This window comes from Perognathus longimembris, chromosome 17, assembly GCF_023159225.1.
Source record: "Perognathus longimembris pacificus isolate PPM17 chromosome 17, ASM2315922v1, whole genome shotgun sequence".
NCBI classification, from domain to species: domain Eukaryota; kingdom Metazoa; phylum Chordata; class Mammalia; order Rodentia; family Heteromyidae; genus Perognathus; species Perognathus longimembris.
The window spans coordinates 38,091,097-38,113,075 of record NC_063177.1 but is presented as its reverse complement, the minus strand read 5'-3'; the positions used below and the strand labels follow the sequence as shown (position 1 = coordinate 38,113,075).

Here is a 21,979-nt window from a genome sequence, read left to right as displayed (position 1 = left end):
TTGATCAGATTCACCTCTCCATATTACTTTTTAATCTTATTCCTCCCTGTTTTTCAAGTTTTTAATGGTTATCATTATGCTATTTTTTCATTTACATATGTATATGTATCTTCTTACCACTTACCACTGTCATCCTCTTCTTCCCTCATCACAGTATCCCAAAAGTATTACATAATTACAAAACGTGTAAACATATGCATTTAAATACATATGTAATATTTGCTGTTTTTATATATGTAATATATTTTAATGAGGGAAATACCAAGTATCACTTCTAATCAGTATTTATATTCCTGCATGAAAAATTTGCTCCTAAATCATGACATACCTAAACTCTCCCTTTCAGTCAGTCAGAACTTAGTGTAAAGTACCAGGGGTTAGCTCTTCACCTCTTATGTGAAAAGCTCCTGGACCAGGGTCTTCACGTGAACCTATGAGGAGTTTGAAAGTGAACTACCATAATGGCCTTCCCTATGGAACAGAAAAGTAACCCAGAATAACATCACAGCTTCTGAATGTTAAAAACCATTAGTGTCATTACATATGAAGCTTAATCAATCAATACATACATATAATTTCCTAGTCAAACTATCACTCCACTACAAACACATATGCTTTTGAAATGGTGCTTTTATGGCTTTCACTTACATGTAGCAACTTTTAAAGACTAATTAAATTGGTTAGCATATTATTTTAATCCTCTCTTTTGATTGCTTACAGTTTTCTACAGTGCCCTAACTACATGATTCTGGTACATTCTGTGCTAGTTGTCTTGCCAGTCCAATTACTTAAAACATAAATTTCAAACATCTGACTTTGGCCATAATTTTATAGGTAACCTTGTTTAGTTTGGTTGTTTTTCAAATTATTCAAGCACTCAGAGCAACCTGAATTGATGCTGAGAGGAAGATACTTTAACAGTTGCTCAATGTTCTTCAAAAAGCAAAAAAGCATAATGAAACTGATGCTCATCTGAACTCCACCCATTTCCAATTTCAACACAGCAAGTCACCTGTTTGTTCTGAGGGAAAATTCAGAAGCATACGTATTGGTATTGGATATTACTGAAGATAATTTATGCAATCATAAGCCAAAGATGCTACATTGACAAAAAGAAAACCATACAAGTAAGCAAACCCTAGCATACATGAGACACACCCTCCTGGTATATAAAGGCTCGTCCCCTGTCCTCGGCAGCAGGCACTCCCTGAGCTAACTGGCATCACCATGTCTGTTCGGTACACCTCATCAAGCAAGCAGTTCTCTTCCTCCCGCAGTGGAGGAGGGGGAGGAGGAGGCTCATCCCTCAGAATCTCGAGCAGCAAAGGGTCCCATGGTGGTGGATTTGGCTCAGGAAGATTCAGTAGTGGCTCTTTCAGCCGTGGGAGTTCTGGTGGAGGCTGCTTTGGGGGTTCCTCAGGTGGCTATGGAGGAGGTTTGGGTGGAGGCAGCTTTGGTGGGGGCTATGGAGGAGGCAGCTTTGGTGGGGGCTTTGGTGGAGGCAGCTTTGGTGGAGGCAGCTTTGGTGGTGGTAGCTATGGTGGTGGAGGCTATGGTGGTGGAGGCTATGGTGGTGGAGGCTATGGTGGTGGCTTTGGAGGAGATGGTGGCCTTCTCTCTGGAAATGAAAAAGTAACCATGCAGAACCTGAATGATCGCCTGGCTAGCTACTTGGATAAAGTCCGGGCTCTGGAAGAATCAAACTATGAGCTAGAAGGTAAAATCAAGGAGTGGTATGAAAAACATGGCAACTCGAGCCAGCGAGAGCCTAGAGACTACAGTAAATACTACCAAACCATCGAAGACCTTAAAAATCAGGTAAGCAGCATCTTAAAATCCAACCTTAAATCTATTTCTATCCATGTAGTGCAGGTAAGTAAACATGAAGTTAAGCCTTATGTAGCTATTCTTTGCATGTACCTATTGTAGTTTCTTGCTTCTAAACATAATGCATAATATAGTGTCATCAAAGATAAATATTTGTGATGGTATCATCATGGCAATCTTCATTCAGCATATGTTGATCATAGACTACTGAGAACTTCTTAGGTCTATAATGAGAATATGAGTCCATAAAGTTTAATAGGTCATTTTCAAATGCAAAACTAAAATAATTATGAACTGGAAAAGAAGAAAATATTACTGAGGTTAGCAACAAGTCAATGTTGTAGCAAACATGAATTCTCCATCATGGAAAGGAGATATTATCTGCCTTCCTACAAACTGGCTACAAGTTCAGGTATACATACTTGAGAAGTATGTATAGCACATTAAATACAGGTATGAGTCAGTTAAAAGTTGGTCGAAAGGTTTGACAATCACATAGCAAAAGAGGGGAAGACACTTGCCAGAATCTAGCTACACAATTTCAGTGGGTTTTTAGAACAGAATGACACCAAAGGGCACTGAGAATTTAAGCAGCTGGGTTAGCTTGTGGTTTTATATTTAAACTATTCCCTCCCTCAAGATACTAGGAGAATGTAACAAAAAATGCACTTCATCTACATCACTACAAAAGCCACATCCTCCCCTGACCTCTTTTTAAGTAATGTGTGCTTCTCTTCCCAGATCCTCAACCTCACAACAGACAATGCCAATGTCCTTCTTCAGATTGACAATGCCAGGCTGGCAGCTGACGACTTCAGGCTGAAGTAAGCTAAGTGAATGTGGTCCAATATGATCAGTTGTTTATAACAATGAATGTTTGAATTCAACAAGGCCTTTAGGTACTAAAACAAGATTTACAGTTTCCTGAATTTATCCAGATGGCAATCCAGTAGCATTGCCTAAGAATTTTTCCTCTCACTCTTACCTTTCTCACAATCTTTAAAGGAAGAACATGCATTTAAAAAGAACTAAGGTCTAGCCTTCTCTGCATTAAGTCACTAATGCTCCTATGTGGACAAGTGTATTTTAATGTTGTCATGATACTAAACCTACTCTGTATTTGCTTTTTACATCAGCTGTTGAGAGACTATTTCAAGTATTTGTATCACACTTCTTTCAGGTATGAGAATGAAGTGGCTCTGCGTCAAAGTGTGGAGGCTGACATCAATGGCTTGCGCCGAGTTCTGGATGAGCTGACCCTCACTAAGGCTGATCTGGAGATGCAGACAGAGAGCCTGACTGAAGAGCTGGCCTACCTGAAGAAGAACCATGAAGAGGTGACATAAAATTCTATTTGTCCAGCCAAGAAAAGGTTCATTGCAGTCCTAGTGCAGTCACTAAATATATGTGTTCCTCAAACAGGAAATGAGAGACCTCCAAAATGTGTCCACTGGTGATGTAAATGTGGAAATGAACGCTGCCCCAGGTGTTGATCTGACTCAACGTTTGAACAACATGAGAAGCCAATATGAACAACTTGCTGAGGAGAACCGCAAGGACGCTGAAGCCTGGTTCAATGAAAAGGTAAATTAATCCTTCTTTATAAAGAAGTCCATGGAGGGTTGTTGTTGTTTTTTTATCCTGCTAGGGTTTTCTCATCTTTTCACCTGTTTTTTACTACTCTAGAGCAAGGAACTGACTACAGAAATTGACAGCAACATTGAACAAATGTCCAGCCATAAATCTGAAATTACTGAATTGAGACGCACTGTCCAAGGTCTGGAAATAGAACTGCAGTCACAACTGGCCCTGGTATGTTAAAGTTCTCTGAAATAACTTCCATTGTATTATACAAAGTCTCCGCTCATACAAAGCTTAGGACAAGAAATTATAAACAAGCCAGAAACTCTAAGTTCATGGAGCAGAACTATTAGCACTGAAGTAAGAGGGTTAAAATTCCAATACTGCCATTAGACATAAAACAAATTCTAGGCATTTTCCTAAAAATTTCTTCTAGGATGTCTGATTGAATACTTAGATAAGCTTCACAATACCCAATTGACCAAGGTCGCTAAACACCAACAAAATATTTTCAGAAACAATCCCTGGAAGCCTCCCTGGCAGAAACAGAAGGTCGCTACTGCGTGCAGCTCTCACAGATTCAGGCCCAGATCTCCTCCTTGGAGGAACAGCTCCAACAGATCCGAGCTGAAACCGAGTGCCAGAACACAGAATACCAGCAACTCCTGGACATTAAGATCCGGTTGGAGAACGAAATTCAAACCTACCGCAGCCTGCTAGAAGGAGAAGGAAGGTAAAATACAAAACTGCACGTTTAGTCCCGTTTTTCACTCAGTATTTCAGAGAGCGAGGCTTATTACTCCAAGCCTAGGGGGAAATGCCAGGGGATGGAAGGCAGGCAGGGAAGGGGGGCGGAAGACAAGCAGTCTTGTTTCCTCATAGGTTTGGTCCCAGGATGACTGGTTGAGGCCTGTGGCTCGGGCCTGTAATCCTAGAGACTCCAGACACTGCAGGGAAAGTCTGTGAGGCTCTTTAACCCAGCTGAGCACCAAAAGGCCAAAAGGAACGCGGTGGCTCAAGTGGTAGAGCACCTGGCGCAAAACAGTCAGGAAAAGCTACAAGGCCAAGAGTTCAAGCCCCAGTGCTGGCACAAAAAGAAAAACAAAAAAAAAGCATCACTGTTAGGGTTGTATGCTTTTTAGTGTTTTGAGTTCTAGACCCGCACCTGCCAGGCTTGTGGTTGCCTCAAAGTGCACTTGGCTTGTTTTCTCAAAGAAGAAGGCCATCCCCAGAGCGCGTGGCTTTGCCAGGGCGAGAGATAACTAAATATGGCCCCACCGCTTTTAGTTCCAGCGGCGGCGGCGGCTCCTACGGCGGCGGACGCGGCGGCGGAAGTTCCGGTGGCTACGGCGGAAGTTCTGGCGGCGGCGGCGGCCATGGCGGCAGTTCCGGCGGCAGCTACGGCGGCGGAAGCTCCGGCGGCGGTGGCCATGGTGGCAGTTCCGGCGGCGGCTACGGCGGCGGAAGTTCCAGCGGCGGCGGTGGTCATGGCGGAAGTTCCGGCGGCGGCTACGGCGGTGGCTCCAGTGGAGGCCAGAGCGGAAGTGGCGGCTTCAAGTCCTCATCCGGGTCCGCTGGAGAGTCATCTAAGGGACCAAGGTCAGCAGAAAATATCTGGGGTAATCAGAATTAGTTTTAACTTTCTGTAAGGGTTTGGCCTTTATGATTATTATTGTATTATTTGCTCTTTTAAGTTCAAGAGCTTTCTTTAATGAAACCACTAGGATCTTCATTTGCATATTTAAACAAACTGTACCCTTGACACCAGCCCTGAAGGACAAATGGCCTGGCCTAAATGCCACCCATAGCTTCAACATCCCTTGGGTTTGTTATTTTTTTTATTTTCTTCCTTCAAATTAAAAAAAAAAAAGTTGATTTAAAAAAATATATATGCTTGTGAATTAGCCAGGATCCTTACCAATTGTTTGGCCTAAATTCTAAATTTTTTTATGATTATCATTCGCACAGATACTAACAAAACCAGAGTAATCAAGACGATTATTGAAGAAGTGACACCTGATGGTAGAGTCCTTTCATCCATGGTTGAATCTGAAACCAAGAAACACTACTATTAAGCTACAAAGAGAGGAAGGAGTCTCCTTCCACACAGCCCATTCTATACAGATGCACGGAAGAGGAAACCGGGCGAGAAGACACTGTGTACCGATGGCCTGTGGAAGTAGGCTCGCTCCTTGAAAATCAGGTGTCTGAAAGGTTTTCTGTGATTTCTATATTTCTTCTTCTCACTTTACCAGAAAGTATTCCTTTGATGATGGAAAAAAAAAAGGGAAAACTTTCTGTTCTCATTTACTAATGAATTTCAATAAACTTTCTTACTGATGCAAATGTACCTAAGTTTGTCAGAGTGTATCTATATATGCCATCATATGGGTATCCTCAGACCAAGATAAGTAATCTTACGAGTGGGAAAAGTACATAGATCCTCAGGTGAAACTCAATATTTGGGAAACTCACAGCACTCTGGCTTTAAGTTATTTCACTTGTGAACACATTTTTAATCTCTAATAAGACCCTACCTAAAAGTAAAATAGGAAATTTCACACTTTCTGATCATTTTTCATCTCCTATTTGCCTGTCCTTACTTTCTTCCAGTTACCATAGTACTTCTCAGTTGCTATTCTGCTCAAAAGATAACTTTCAATACTGGCTGAACCAGCATGTCATATCAAAGTCATTAGCACACTCAACAGAATTATTTGGTGTCAGGTGATGCCAATATGGACAAAAGCACACATCTAAAGTATTCACCCAGTGATCACTAGTAAAGACCTGGTACTTCCAGAGTAACCTCAGCTATATCAGTCAATAGGAACTGGGATGACATTACTAGTACTCTGCAAAGGAGTACAATGGAGGAAGGGGAATGTAGAGCCAGGGCCCCTAAGCCATCACATGTTAATTTGAGCTCTATTTTTTCCCAGCATCTGAGCCCTGAATCCCCATGCCATTTGTTTGGAACTCTCTACTTTGTAGACCCTACTCTCATACAACACACACAGTTCCAACTTGTGCTCTCAGCAGCCCTCCACAGAGGACTACCCTCCCATTCCCTTTGCCTCAGGAATCCCAGTAGGGAAACCCTTGTCTGCATGCATATCTTGAGAACCTTTGGAAGTGCTCAGTTGTACCCCAGTGCAAAGCTAGATTTTAATCCCAATGCAAGGAACACCACTTCCACCTTACTCGTCGATGTAAACTCAAACCTAACACAGTTCTCAATGCATAAATGGCTAAGGCTCGATAAATACTGGCTGTGTGACGTGAGTGAGCTGTGTCCAAATGAGTAAACAAGGAGCTGGGAATATGGCCTAGTGGCAAGAGTGCTTGCCTCAAATACATGAAGCCCTGGGTTCCATTCCTCAGCACCACATATACAGAAAACGGCCAGAAGTGGTGCTGTGGCTCAAGTGGCAGAGTGCTAGCCTTGAGCAAAAAGAAGCCAGGGACAGTGCTCAGGCCCTGAGTTCAAGGCCCAGGACTGGCCAAAAAAACAAATGAGTAAATTCTTACATCACTCAAGGAGAATCAAGAAATGCTGGGATTTAAAAATAATAAAATAAGAGTACTCGTCATCAAAATTCACTGTTGGCATGTACATAATGGCATCGTGGAACCCATGACTTGGTACAGTTAATGTACCATACTTTAAAAACACACCTTGTAAAATGAAAGAACACTGGAAGAATGAAGTTATTAGCGCTAGAAAAATAAATGCTCCTGTCTCTCAGGGTCTCCCAGCTACTGGCATCTTCACAAATTCTCCATCTTCAGTACTTCTTTCATGGAAAATATCCACGCTCCGATAAAGGGTGTCCCCAACGTTTATCCTTGCGTCATAGCAATCCCACTTCCCAGCAGGTGATTTTAGGAGCCTTAGACACGGAATCATAACCAGTGAGGACAGAAATCTGGCAGCTCCTCAAGTACCTTCCAGCTCATTCACTGGGGCTGTTAGGACAAAGTAAGGACTGGAGTGAACAGCTCCCTTCAGAGTCGAATAAAAGGTGTGAACACTGCTGCAAAGAAAACCCCCCTTCCACAAACAGTGGAGGGGAGATGCAGCAACAGCAGCTATTGGAAAAGGGACAAAGCTCCTGGCACAGGTCAAGGACTTGATGCATGGTAAGCACCAACAGTGGAAAATAAATAAAAAAATAATTTAAGAAAAAAGAAAACCTTTTAGAGTCACCAGTTACAAGACCTCAGCAGCAGGAGGGAAGGTTTGGAGTGCCTGAGAGTTTAACTCAATGAGTCAAGTTTACTAATTCACTCAACACACATGCTTGAACATGGTAGATCCGCCATTATGCTAGGCCCTGAAAATAAAAAACAAAGTTAAGACATCGCCACAGCATGGGATATGCGTCGTGGCAGATGTATATATGTCAGGCAACGAGAATTGTCAATCAGATCTCAGCCTCCTGAGTAGCTTAGGATTACAGGCGTGAACCATTCTGCCCGGCTTTGTTGTTTTGTTTTGTTTGTGGTTGGTTGGTTTTTGGCTGTTCCTGGGGCTTAAACATATTGCCTGGGCACTGTCTCTTAGTCTTTTTCATTCAAGGCTGGTACTGTACCACTTGAGCCACCATTCCACTTTTGGCTTTTGTGTGGTTAATTGGAGTTAAGCATATCACAGACTGTCCTGCCCAGGCTGGGTTTGAACCACAATCCTCAGATCTCAGTTTCCTGGGTAACCAGGACTACAAGCATGAGCTACCAGTGCTCAAGACCCTCCCTGATTTTAAAAACTAATTTATGATTGTAATTTAAACAATGGCTGTTTACTTAAGACTGTCTCCCCACTAAACAATAAGCCCCATAAGAATGAAGAAAGGTGTGTAGTTTCTTCCCCTTTGTATCATCTGCTCTTGACACATAATAAATGCTCATCAAATATTTCTGGAATAAGTGAATGAATGACATTTAATAGGCAGCATAGCCATAGTCCAGAGTTTAATTCTGGGAGGGGAAAAACAATTCCAAGGAATATGTTTATGCTTTTCATTAAAGAAGAATTTTTGCAGTTTTTTTAACCTGCCCCTAAGTTGATTATATGTACTGAAAAGACCATCATAGCAGGCTGCAAGGCCTATTCTGGGCTTTATTCACCCAGCTTTATGCTATGTGTTCTTGAACATTTCTTTTCCTCATCTTTGGAAGGGATAAAGGAAACTTCCCTCCTCCTAACTGCTTCCTTCCTCTATGATTCAAATGAAATTATATCCAGGAAATTCCTTGAAGTTGTTTATCAGCCTATCAGTGTAAGGCAATCTTGTATTTATATCATTGTGCTCTGGGGGGAAAAGAGAGAGAGAGAGAGAGAGAGAGAGAGAGAGATATGAAGGGAGGGGAAGGGAGGGAGGAAGGAAGAGAGGGAAAAAAGAAAGGGGGAGGGAGGGAGAGAAAGGGAAGGAAGGAGGGGGGAGGGGGAAGGGAGGGAGGGAGAGAGAAAGAGAAAGAAAAAGAGAGTGAGAAGAAAGAAGGATGGAAGGAAGGAAGGAAGGAAGGAAGGAAGGAAGGAAGGAAGGAAGGAAGGAAGGACACAGGGAGGGATGGAGAGAGGGAAGGAAGGGAGGGAGGGAGGAAGGAAGGAAGGAAGCTTCTGAGCCTGGTGCTGTTGCCTCAGGACTGTAATCCTAGCTACTCAGAAAACTGAGACCTGAAGACTGAGGTTCAAAGCCAGCCCAGGTGGGAAAACCCATAAGACTCTTATGTCCAATTAACCCTCCAAAAGCAAGAAGTAGAGCCGTGGCTAAAGTGGTAGAGTACCAAACTTAAGCAATAAAGCTAAGGAAAGGGTCTAGGCCATGAGTTCAAGCCCTAGGACTGACACCAGAAAAAAAAAAAAAAAAAGTTTCTGAGAAATGTAATCACATCCTGAGGAACCAGGCCAAATGAAGCCAATTCACCCAGAGCACCTGAGCAGCAACAGCCATTTGTAGAGTCGTGCTGCACCCTGGTGGACAGAGAGCACAGGGACAAGTTCGGTCTGCAAAAGGGATTGGCAAAGAATGGATTTATTGGAGCATATATTTCTTATAAATAGAGGAGAAAGAGGAGGGAGAGATGGGGGAAGGGTAAGGAGGGGGAGGATGAGGATAGGGGGAGCTTTTTTTCCTTCTTTTTTGTGGTACTTAAATTTTCATATAATGTAATTTTATATAATGTCTGGATCATAGCCTCCCAAGTAACTGGGATTGTTGATACAACCCACAAAACCTGTCTTTTGTTGTTGTGGGTTTTTTTATGTAAAGTATTCTTTTGAAAACATTTCATTTGCATATAAGATTGCACATTACACCCATTCGTTGTCTAATTATTACTTAATAATTGTAATAATTAGTGCTAACTAATAGTGCATAGTAAAAATAATACATGTGCTGGTTAAATGATAATCAGACACAGGAAAAATTCACAAATTCTAATGATTTGGTATTTCCATTTAAACAATTCAAAGACTAGTTTTACAAGTCATACAACATACTAAGATTACGGATAGCAATATATAAAGTTGGTGGTCATATCAGCACACATTCTTTTCTTTGAGTTTTAGGATTGATTTTAATACAACAGGGTTAACACAGGAAGAAACAGAGAGGGAAACATTTCCTTCTCCTCATGCAGGAAATCAGTTAAAGACAAAATGTCAGCTAGGCACCGGTGGCTCAGTCCCGTAATCCTGGCTCCACAGGAGACTGAGATCTGAGGCTCAAGGTTCAAAGCCAGCTCAAGCAGCCAAGTCCATAATATTCTTATGTCCACGCAAAAAGCTGGAAGTAAAGTTGAGGCTTAAGTGGTAGAGCACCAGCCTTGAGCTTAAAAGCAAAGAGACAACGCCCCAGGCCTTGAGGTCAAACCCCAGTGCTGGTACCAAAAAAAAAAAAAAAAAGAAAAGAAAAGAAAAGAAAAGACTCAAAGTGTCCATTCCTATATGTAGCTTTTATACATCTTGAACTGGGTGAATACATGAGGCTACATCATCTAGCAACTCCTAATCCTTAGACAAAGATTCTGGGTTGGTAAGATGAGGCCTATCCAAAACACAAGAATGGTCAATTTCTTAAAGGTTATAATCCTATCTTTTTCACTTCTGCATATCTATAGCACTGTGGCTTTCATGTGTGTGTTTTACATGGAACATCAGACATTGATGCCACATGTTTTAAATAAGAGAGTAAGTCAATATTTGTGCCATTGTCTGAGGCAATAAATAGATATTACAAGCATAAGAACAGGGAGGTTATCAGGAATAGCATATATGCATACACATAGAATATAAATATGGGATATATATATATAGAATATACTTGAATATATAGAATATATCCTGCCAATACCAGCTCTATCTAGATATATAGATGTAGATACCGATACTGGGACTTAAACTCAGGACCTGGGCACTGTCTCTTAGCTCTTTCTCTCAAGGATGGCACTCTACCACTCGCGCCGCAGCTCAACTTCCAGCTTTTGGGTGGTTATTTGGCAATAAGGGTCTTGCAGAGTTTCCTACTCAAGCTGGCTTTGAACTGAGATCCTCAGATCTCAGCCTCCTGAGAGGATTACAGGCATAACCAACTAGCACTGGGCAATGTAGTTTTAATGACACAGTTTGGGGTGGTTGTGTTTTCATCTCATGGGATAAAAATACATTTCTGTAGTTAATAAGCCTTCATAGCCCTCGAGGGTAATTGAGACCGCACTGTACCTGACCACCCCCATCCCCATCTTGCGCCACTTTTCACGCTTGATACCATCCTCTGCTCGCTAATGATGGCATATTCTGAGGCTCTAGATGAAAGAAAGTGAAGGATTACTCACGCTAAATTAGAAGCTCAAATAATGAACTTAAAATACAACAACCCCTAATTTATGGTAAGATAACACACATCCTGAAGCAATACCCAGGGATGTTAGACATTCGTTATATATATGTGTGTATATTTTTAAATCTCTCAATTATACCTCATTTCGTACTCATGTAAATGATGCCCCCCCCCTTTTTTTGGCATTCAGATCTCACATAGGAGCCTCCTCCAGTCATTGTGTATAAAAGCTCAAGGAAACCATCCCCACCGGCTACGCTGCTCCTCTTTGAGGTTCAGCACTCCACAGGCGAGAGCCAAGGCTTCTCCAAGCGCCATGTCTCTCCGGGGCGCTGGTGAATCGAGGCCCGTGGGCTTCCAGTCCGCAGCCGCCTCTGCCGGAGGAGCAAGCTTTGGGGGCAGCTTGCTTGCCACGAGTGGATTTGCCTGCGGCGTGGGCGCAGGCTTGGGCAGTGCGGCTGGGGGCAGCCATGGAAGCGGTGTCCCGGGAAATGCCATCTGCGCTGGCCTTGCTGCAAGCGAGGGCGGCCTCCTCTCCGGCAACGAGAAGGTGACCATGCAAAACCTCAACCACCGCCTGGCCTCCTACCTGGACAGCGTGAAGGCTCTGGAGGAGGCCAACGCGGAGCTGGAGAGGAAGATCAAGGATTGGTATGAGAAATATGGGCCTGGCTCCTGCCGTGGGCTGGATCATGACTACAGCCTCTATCACCTCACAATCGAGGATCTGAAAAGCAAGGTAAGACACCCCTGCGGCTCCATGCCAAGGATGCCCTGCCAAGGAAGAGCTAGCCAAGGGCAGAGAACCTCAGCACGAAATGTGTCACCACTGCTGCCCTCCAACTTGATTTACTTGCTTGTGATAAACAGGTAAATGGAAAAAAATGATGGTTTTAATCCATAATCGCGTAATACGCCATCATTCCTATTGCTCCAAATTAGGCACTTCGTGAACTTCAAGATTAGTGAAAAGTTTATTTACTGATTGCATCCTTTGAAAAATGTATTTGTAGGGAAGAAAATATGGTACCCTAAAAGTGGCTGACGAGATGGAATTAAATGGAAACATAGCTCTTAACTTTTAAAAATAAATTCTAAGCATTTTGATTATTGCATGTGGAATTTCATGTAATCATCTCTTAATTATATAACTTTTTAAAAAATGAGTGTGTGTGTGTTTGTGTATGTGTGTATGTGTGTGTGTGTGCTGGTACTGGGCTTGAACACAGGGCCTGAGCTCTGTCCATTAGTTTTTTTGCCCAACATTAGTGTTTTACCACTTGAACCATAGCTCCACTTCCAGCATCTGGCTTGTTAATAGGAGCTAAGAGTCTGTCTGTTTTGTTTACGTGCGCTGGGCTCAAAACCTGGATCCTCAGACCTCTGAGTAGCTAGGATTGCAAACATGAACCACCAGACCCACCTATGTCACAGTTTTATTCACTGAAATAATAAATAACAGGAGCAAACTTAGTTGTCATTGCCTCCCTTTTGATTTCCTCTAGATTATCGCTTCCACCGCCACAAATGCAAATGTAATTCTGCAAATTGATAATGCTAGACTGGCAGCAGATGACTTCCGACTAAAGTAAGTGAAAGAAAATAATCATGTTCTATAAGAGGTTTAAAAAAAAAGAGGTTCCTATTTATTTTGTAAAATAAAATTTCAGCTACATCCCAAGAAGATTAAACTAAAATCTAAAGACGAAAAAGAAGCAAAGGATTTATGTTGCAATACTGCAGACACTATTTGTACACACACACACATATATATACATAAACTTCTTGTAACAAAATACTGATACATCTCCATATCTCCCTAAAATAATGGCAAGTGTAAAATAGGTGCCCAGTTAACCCCTTGCTGACTGTGTAAAAATGTTAAGATAAAATTACAAAATGGTATCTTTTTATGTAATGAAGATGCACTATTGGAATATATGGAGCTACATAACTGCTGATTTTCATGCCCAGGATTGTAGAAGAGAGAGCTTTCTCTGTGTACCGCTGTAATAATTAGAGTACTCATTCTGCTTCTGATTTGGTTTCAATGAATGGGGATTTCCCCTTTCTGCTTCTTGAAATTGCCTAAGTTGCATTGACATGTCTTCCAATGCCCTCCCCCCTGCCCACTACCACCACCTCATTCACCAGGTATGAAAATGAGCTCTCCCTGCACCAGAATGTAGAGATGGACATCAATGGCTTGCGACGCGTCCTGGATGAGCTGACCCTCTGCAAGACAGACCAGGAGCTGCAGTATGAGTCCCTGAGTGAGGAGATGACCTTCCTCAAGAAGAACCATGAGGAAGTATGAGACACTTCACTCCTAGTCAAACCGTGATTCTGTACATTTGTGTGTGTGTGTGTGTGTGTGTGTGTGTGTGTGTGTGCGTGTGTGTGGTACTGGGGCTTGAACTCAAGGCTAGGGGGATAGGGTGCTGTCACTTAACACTTTTACTCAAGGATGATGCTCTACCATTTGAATCACAGCTCTATTTCCGGATTTTTGCTGGTTAACTGAAGATAAGAGTCTCATGGATGTCACTGTTCAGGCCGGCTCTGAACTGTGATTCTCAGATCTCAACCTGCTGAGTAGCTAGGATGACAGGGGTGAGCCTTTGCATCCAGCTGATTCTGAACATGTAAAATGCTTTGGAAGAGGGTATTAAAATTACAGTAGTAGGGGCTGGGGATATAGCCTAGTGGCAAGAGTGCCTGCCTCGGATACACGAGGCCCTAGGTTCGATTCCCCAGCACCACATATACAGAAAACGGCCAGAAGCGGCGCTGTGGCTCAAGTGGCAGAGTGCTAGCCTTGAGCGGGAAGAAGCCAGGGACAGTGCTCAGGCCCTGAGTCCAAGGCCCAGGACTGGCCAAAAAAAAAAAAAAAAAAAAAAATTACAGTAGTAGCCAGGAGCCAGTGGCTCACACCTAGTAATCCTAGCTACTCAGAAGGCTGAGATCAGAGGAGTGGAGTGTGAAGCCAGAAAAGTCTGTGAGACTCTCATCTCTGATTAACCACTAGAAAACCAGAAGTGGCACTGTGTCTCAGAGTGGTACAGTGCTAGCCTTGAGTGAAAAAGCTAAGGGAGCACCCAGTCCCTGAGTTCAAGCCTCATGACCGACAAAAAAAAAAAAAGTCACTAACCCAAAGATACTCATAAATCCATCCTCTGACTTAATGATATGACTTAGGACATACCCTGTAAGAAGAAAGAGACCCTATGGAGCCAGAGTAACAGGTTTGAATCCCCTTCTGTTCAAATCTCAGCATGGGAACTTACCCCACCTGTCCGTGCCTTAATTTCCTAATCTAGAAAATAACTAATAATAGTATCTACCTCATGATGTCAAATGGCTTGAAAATAGGACATGTCAAATACTAAGAACAGTGTCCGGCATATAATAAGCACTTCATAAACAATAGGTGGTGTTGCTAAGATGAAGAGTCCAGAAAGGATGAAATTCTTGTTTGGTTTTCCCACTGGGCATAGATCCCCATCTATTTACCTAGTGCATAATTAGCTGCTGACTAACTCTGATCTTTGTAACATCTTCTCATGGAAAGAAAGACTTTCTCTTAGGAATGCTGTGACTAATTTTCACAGAGGTGGTGGGCCTGTTTGTTTTCATGAGCAAATAACTGATTAAACTGATGGTTGGCATGAGCATGGATCCAATGAGCTGATGTGTGTGTGTGTGTGTGTGTGTGTGTGTGTGTGTTTGCCTGTACTCGTACTAGGCCTTGAACTCAAGTCCTGGGTGCTGTCATTGAGCTTTTGCTTCGTTGCCCAAGGCTAGCACTCTACTTACCACTTGAACCACATATCTACTTCAGCATTTTGGTGGTTAATTGGAAATTAGAGTCTCACAGACTTCCCTGCCCAGGCTGACTTTGAACTGTGATCCTCAGATCTCAGCCCTGTGAGTAGCTGATTTTTTTTTTCAAAATAGGGTCACAACATTTATGTTTCATGATCAGCTCAACGACTATGCCAAGCAGTCTCATGTGGCCACACTTAGCCCAAATAGGAGTTGCTGTGAGTGGGTGTGAAATTTCAGCTTGTGACTTGCCACGGCAACGTTGTGTTTTACAGTCCGCAGCATTATGTGGTGCACATAAAATTTTGCTGGCAGTGTAGCTTCTCCTGTTGAGTGTTCTGATCTCAATTCTTTTTTAAAAAAATTTAATTCAACTATTTTTGTTTGTTTGTTTAAATGGGGTCACAGGGAGGGAAAAACTGGGAGAGAGGGAAGGGGTGACATTGTCCAAAAAGAAATGTCCTCATTATTACCCGACTTAGGTCCCTGTAGCCGCTCTGTATAGCACCTTTATAATCACATTTTTTTAAAAAAGGGGAGGGAGGGGTGGTCATGAATGATGCACCCTGGATGGCAAACGCGGGGGCCTGCCCTGCCTCAGCCCCTGGCGCTTCCCCCGCAGGAGATGAAGGCGCTGCAGTGCGCGGCGGGCGGCAACGTGAACGTGGAGATGAACGCGGCGCCCGGCGTGGACCTCACCGTCCTGCTGAACAACATGCGGGCCGAGTACGAGGCGCTGGCCGAGCAGAACCGCAGGGAGGCCGAGGCCTGGTTCCGGGAGAAGGTGAGGTGAGGTGCGGGGGCGCGCCCGCGGCACTCTTCCGGGCCCCGGACCCCCGGGCCCCGCCCCCCGTGACCCCAGTGCGCCCGGCCCGCCCTCCAGAGCGCCACGCTGCAGCAGCAGATCTCCGACGACGCGGGTGCCGCCAGCTCCGCCAGGGCGCAGCTGACCGAGATGAAGCGCACGCGGCAGACGCTGGAGATCGAGCTGCAGTCCCTCCTGGCGACGGTAGGTGGCAGTGCGGGGCCAGCATGGGGTTTTCAGTCTGCAGGTGTGGGAGTTGGTAGGTAGATAGGGTGGGTAGGTAGGTAGGTAGATAGGTAGGTAGGTAGGTAGGTAGGTAGGTTGGTTGTTATTGCTCAAGACTGGCTCTTCAGCCACATCTCCATTTCTGACTTTGGGGAAGTCAACTGGAGATAAGCATCTCACAGACTTTTCTTGCCCAAGCTGGCTTCGAACCACAATCCTCAGAGCTCAGTCTCCTGAGTAGCTAGGATGGACAGGCGGTTTTATGATTTAAAAAAAAAAAAAAAACACAAAAACTTCGCAGGAAGCCCTTTTCCTTCCTTTTAAGAATTTTGCACACACTGAGCAGAGAGAAGAAGAAAGCAGATAAAACCCACCCAGGAGACAAGGAAAAAGACTAGAGCATTGTCTTCTTGCTTGATTCCCTGACATCGCTGAGCTCAAAGGTCAGCTCCTGAAAAAATAACCAAAATGGCACCCACTTCCTCTCTTGGTCTTGCAAGTCAACCCACAGAACAAGCCACAGCCACTTTCATTCCACCTGAAAAGTAAGTGACTGACTGATCAGTGGTCATTTGGCCACGCACATTAATGTTAGATCACACTAAAATCTCCTAGTATTGAGAAACACGTCTTAAAAGCTACGTCATGAGCCTGGTGCTGTAGCTCACAGCTATCTTTCCAGCTACCAGGGAGGCGGATGCAGGAGGGGAGAGAGAGAATCCAAAGCTAGTGTGGGCAAAGGTAGCAGGGAAATCCCTGTCTCAAAACAAACAAACAAACAAAAGGTCCATGGGTCAAGTGATACAGCACTTGCTGCCCAGGCTGAAGGTCCTGGGTTCCATACTCAATATATAAAGCCACATCGTGCTTTTCAGCCTGCTGAAGAAATGCAGGCACATACTCAACCTACCTGGACACTGAGAGTTCCTCCATCTCCAGTGTCTGGCAGAGGTCCGGTCCCAGAGACCCTTTAGCACATAGTGGACACCTGGATGGATTCAGAGGTTTCTATGGAAACAACCCTGGTCTAAAACCTGCTTTCTTCTGTGAGCTGAAAGTCCAAAGGCTTCATTCTTGAGAATTATGGCACACACATGGCCAGAATTTTCCCTGTGCTCCCTGAGGGCTCCTGCTACTTGACAAATGAGTGCAGTGAGCCACGAAGGAAAACATGACCCAAAACAAGAGGGTGAGGGGTGTGTGTGTGTGTGTGTGTGTGTGTGTGTGTGTGTGTGTGTGTGTGTGCTGGTACTGAGGCTTGCCAGTTTGCTTAGCTTTTTCACTCAAGGCTGGTACTATATCACGTGAGTCACATCTCCACTCCCAGCTTTTTTTTTCTTGTGAACTGGAGATTTAAAATTTTTCTCAGTGGGGCTGGGAACATGGCCTAGTGGCAAGAGTGCTTGACTCGTATACATGAAGCTCTGGGTTCCATTCCTCAGCACCACATATATAGAAAACGGCCAGACGTGGCACTGTGGCTCAAGGGGCAGAGTGCTAGCCTTGAGCAAAAAGAAGCCAGGGACAGTGCTCAGGCCCTGAGTCCAAGGCCCAGGACTGGCAAAAAACAAACAAACAAAAATTTTCTCAGCTTTATCTTCCCAGGCTAGCTACAAAGTGTAGTCCTCAGATCTCTGCATCCTGAGTAGCTAGGATTGCAGGCGTGAGCTAGGAAGAGACTTTTGATTTAGCCTCCCTCCCCCCACCCAAAAAAAAAGTGTGATGCTCTGTTACCATAAAATGTTTCCATGGAGACTGGCTTTTATCGCAGATAGTGCACACCCTAACCAACCTCTTCTGCTCACTCTCATCCCTGCTGCTACCTGCCCCCTCCCGTGCCCCCTCCCTGCCAGTCTGGGCCCTGAGAACCCTCCCCGCTCATTCTTCTGACTCTAGAGACCTATAGAAGCTTTACTACAGGAGTCCTGGGAGTGAATCCTCCTTTCAGTTGTGAGAAATAGTGAAGGAAATAAGTTCCCATGTTCCCAGATCACAACTGTAAATATCTACACATAGAAGCAATTCTATCATGATGTAGTTAGATTGTGTGCAGCTGGTAGTATTATAATATGAAGTCATGAAATAATACACACACAAAAAAAATAACCTATAGAGGACCCAATATCACTGAATTAGAGAATAATGATAGTATTGAATCTAAATTCCATATCTAACTTTTTGGGGGGCCTTAAGAAAAATTCCAAGCTCCATGTACCCTAACTAAAGCACAAATCAGTTGTAGATATCTTTAATATTCACACATTCTCTTCCTGTATTAGGCAAAATTCTAGTTCACCCTGGTCCTTCTTTGCTGGTAAGCCAGCCTTTACCATGGAAGGCTTGGAAGTATGGTGCTATCTCCTCTGAGTTACAAGAGAGTTCTCAATCTTCCCCAGGAAGATAGTCATCATAGAAATTAAAGGCTTTGTTAGACCCTTCCTTCACTTGCTTTTTGCCATGGGCTACCTCATCTTCCCTACTGCTACCCTGGTCACCTTCCATTCAAATGCCCTGGCGAGCCCAGCACCCCCCAACTCCCATGCCCATCTGTAGTCCTAAACGTCTCAGCCCCATTAGACCCTTGTCTGCCTGCTAGCATGACTACTTTGCAATGCTAGGATGCAATCAATACAGTATAATGCCCATAACTGCAATAAGGGAGGGGAGGGGAAAATAAAAGGAAAGTGTTTGGGAATAAAATGCATCTAGGTTGGAAACATTTGGGTCCAACCACCCCTAGAATTGGTCAGACAAGCCCTGGATCTTCGGGAGTGGGGGAGCATTGGAAGGAGAATGAGGAGGGGAGTGCCGGTACTGGGACTTGAACTCAAGGACCTCATACTCTTGCTTGGCTTTTTTTGCTCAAGGCTGGTGTTCTACCACTTGAGTCATACCTCCATTTTCAGCTTTTTTGCTGATTAATTGGAGATAATGTCTCATCGACTTTCTGGCTTGGACCCACAATCCTTAGACTTTTTTAATTTTTTTATTTATTTTTATTTATTTATTTATTTATTTTTGCCAGTCCTGGGGCCTGGAAGCCTGAGCACTGTCCCTGGCTTCTTTTTGCTCAAGGCTAGCACTCTACCACTTGAGCCACAGCGCCACTTCTGGCCGTTTCCTATATATGTGGTGCTGGGGAATCGAACCCAGGGCTTCATGTATGTGAGGCAAGCACTCTTGCCACTAGGCCATATTCCCAGCCCCAATCCTTAGATCTTAGCTTCCTGAGTATCTAGGATTATAGGCATGAGCTGCCATTGTTCAGATTTGCATTTTCTTTTAATAAATAAATAATGCCATTTCAAAATATGAGTTTTCCAATATAGATTTCTTATTGTGCTACCTCCTCTTACTGTGCTTTTCCGTATGTAGGTGGCTCCTGACAGGATATAGATTACCTATCCATCATGAGTGTCTAGTGGGACAACAGTGAAAAGTCGTGTGGGCAAAGGGTCCCTTGTCCCGTGTCCTGTCACTGGGCATGCCTGGCCGTCCCAGACAAGACCAGCCCCCACCTTGTAATGTGATGTGTCCCACACATTCCCACATCTCGCAGAGAAAAGTGCTGAGCTGTGTTGAGAACACTGTGCTTTCCTAGAGCTCGGGGTGGTTTTACCCCTTGCTATGGATCTTTGCCGTCCCCAGAAACAATCCCTGGAGTGCTCCCTGACAGAGACGGAGGGCAACTACTGCACGCAGCTGGCCCAGATCCAGGCTCAGATCGGAGCCCTGGAGGAGCAGCTGCACCAGGTCAGGACCGAGACCGAGGGCCAGAAGCTGGAGCACGAGCAACTGCTGGACATCAAGGCCCACCTGGAGAAGGAGATCAAGACCTACTGCCGCCTGATAGATGGAGATGGAAAGTAAGCAAGACCACAGGGATGTCGGAACCTCAGCTCTGCCCTGCCTCTTTTCCTTCCTTGCTGCTAACCCTTTGTCTTCCCATGACACTAAAGCATGTCCTTCTCTTGCCTATGCAGTCACCTCCTTCTCATTTTGTACATCACAGAGTTCTCAATCTACCTTGGATGGTGTTAACCCTCCTGGCTCAAGGTCCCGGTTATTGCCCATGTTGATCATTGCAGATTTCAACAGTCTTCTGAAGCCCCATCTGCAAGCTTTGTCCTGCTTCCAGTTCATTCCTGATATCTCTTCTACTCTGAAATAAATCTACTCTGTAGAAACACTCAGGATCCATATCTATCTGTATCTATCTATCCATCTACATCCATATATATATATATCAATTTATATATATCCATCTTTATATACATACAGATAGATAGATAGATAGATAGATAGATAGATAGATAGAGCCTAGGAGGTAAAAAATACTTTGTTATTTTACATATGTATATATGTTCCTTAAGTTAATATATGTACCTTAAGTTACATCCATAAATTATTATATATTAAATTGTTGAATTTTAAAACCAAATGGAAATGGGGGGGTGGTTCTTTTAATAACCTCTGTCTCCGTGACTCTGCCTTTATATCTCCATCTTTTTGTTTCTCTGTCTGTCTATGTATGTGCGCTCACATGCGCCTCTCTCTCTCTCTCTCTCTCTCTCTCTCTGCAGTAATGAGAGTCTGAACTCAGGGCCTTGTCATCAGTAGCGCTCTGCTCCCCGAGTCCACGCAGCCTTTATTGGCGAACATTTATTTCTCAGATAGGGTCTCATGCTTTTGCCCAGGACAGCTTTGGACCCATTATTTTCTCTTTAGATAACATTTCATTTGAAAATCTTAGTCTTTTCCATCATAGCAAATTAACATTCACTTGAGCTAATAATAATAATAATAATAATAATAATAATAGAAAATACGATAGAAAATAGAAAAATAGAAATACAAAAAAACACCCCAACCTTTTTGTTTCCTTACAGTTCATGCTCCAAATCAAAAGGCTTTGGATCAGATAGCTCAGGGAATCCACCTAAAGGTAATCAAATACCATTCTATTTCTATTGCAGCAAATACTTTTACATGAATGGCCTTCCTACGCTATAGCCACAGTCCATATCTAAGTGATTTTAACTGTGTTCTGACTAAATTTTTAATTTTCTCCAGCAATGCCAAACTGTTATTATTGATCTATACATGCTCCCCAAACAACGGTGGGTGTAATGTATTATAGCCAGCCATGGAATTCTTTGTCACATAATCTTTTAGGCTGTATATATATGGATTCATATGTATCTTATTTCTAGATTTGCCCAAAACCACACTAGTAAAGACTGTGGTGGAAGAGATTGATCAACGTGGTAAAGTTCTTTCATCAAGGATCCACTCTATTGAAGAAAAGGCATCTAAAATGATGAATGGCAAGGCAGAAAAGAGGACACCCTTCTAGCTGTCCTTCTAGGGAAAGGAATCAGCACAACTGCATTCCTCTAAAGACAAATTAAAACACTTTCTACTCTTAAAGATTCTAAGCTGTTTTCTCAGATGTTGGGTGTTGTTTTCAAACAAATAAATAAAAAGTTGATGTGCACACATTTTCATTCACTGGTGATTTGTAAATATTTGTTTTGGTCTCTTTCCTTAGAAAGACACTCGTGGAATCTGTTTAATTGGATTTCAATCTGGGGTTTCTCTGTTGTTTTGTTTGGTTTTTTGTTTTTGCTTTTGTTTTGGTGCTGGTACTGGGGCTTGAAGTTAGGGCGTGGGCACTCTCCCTGAGCATTTTTGCTGAAGGCTAGCACTCTACCACTTGAGCACAGCTCCATGTTGGGCTTTTGAGTGGATTGGAGATGAGAGTGTCATGGATTTTCCTGCCCTGGCTTAGCTTCAAACCTTGATCTCTAGGTCTCAGCCTGCTGAGTTTCTAGGATTACAGGCATAAGCCACCATGACACAGCTTTCGGTC

At 43.5% G+C, this 21,979-nt stretch overlaps 2 protein-coding genes across 2 annotated transcripts; both read left to right on the top strand.

The window, feature by feature from the left end:
- Positions 1-1,227: 1,227 nt before the first annotated feature.
- On the top strand, positions 1,228-5,745 carry Krt10 (keratin 10). The gene is made up of 8 exons (XM_048365484.1): positions 1,228-1,818; positions 2,569-2,651; positions 3,008-3,164; positions 3,250-3,411; positions 3,514-3,639; positions 3,924-4,141; positions 4,696-5,027; positions 5,377-5,745. Exons 1-8 carry the CDS (start codon positions 1,228-1,230, stop codon positions 5,481-5,483), a joined length of 1,776 nt encoding a protein of 591 aa, XP_048221441.1. The 3' UTR covers positions 5,484-5,745.
- Positions 5,746-11,568: 5,823 nt separating this feature from the next.
- Positions 11,569-21,463, top strand: LOC125365239 (keratin, type I cytoskeletal 28-like). The gene is made up of 8 exons (XM_048365198.1): positions 11,569-11,991; positions 12,758-12,840; positions 13,407-13,563; positions 15,700-15,861; positions 15,961-16,086; positions 19,756-19,973; positions 20,997-21,052; positions 21,321-21,463. Exons 1-8 carry the CDS (start codon positions 11,569-11,571, stop codon positions 21,461-21,463), a joined length of 1,368 nt encoding a protein of 455 aa, XP_048221155.1.
- Positions 21,464-21,979: the final 516 nt, after the last annotated feature.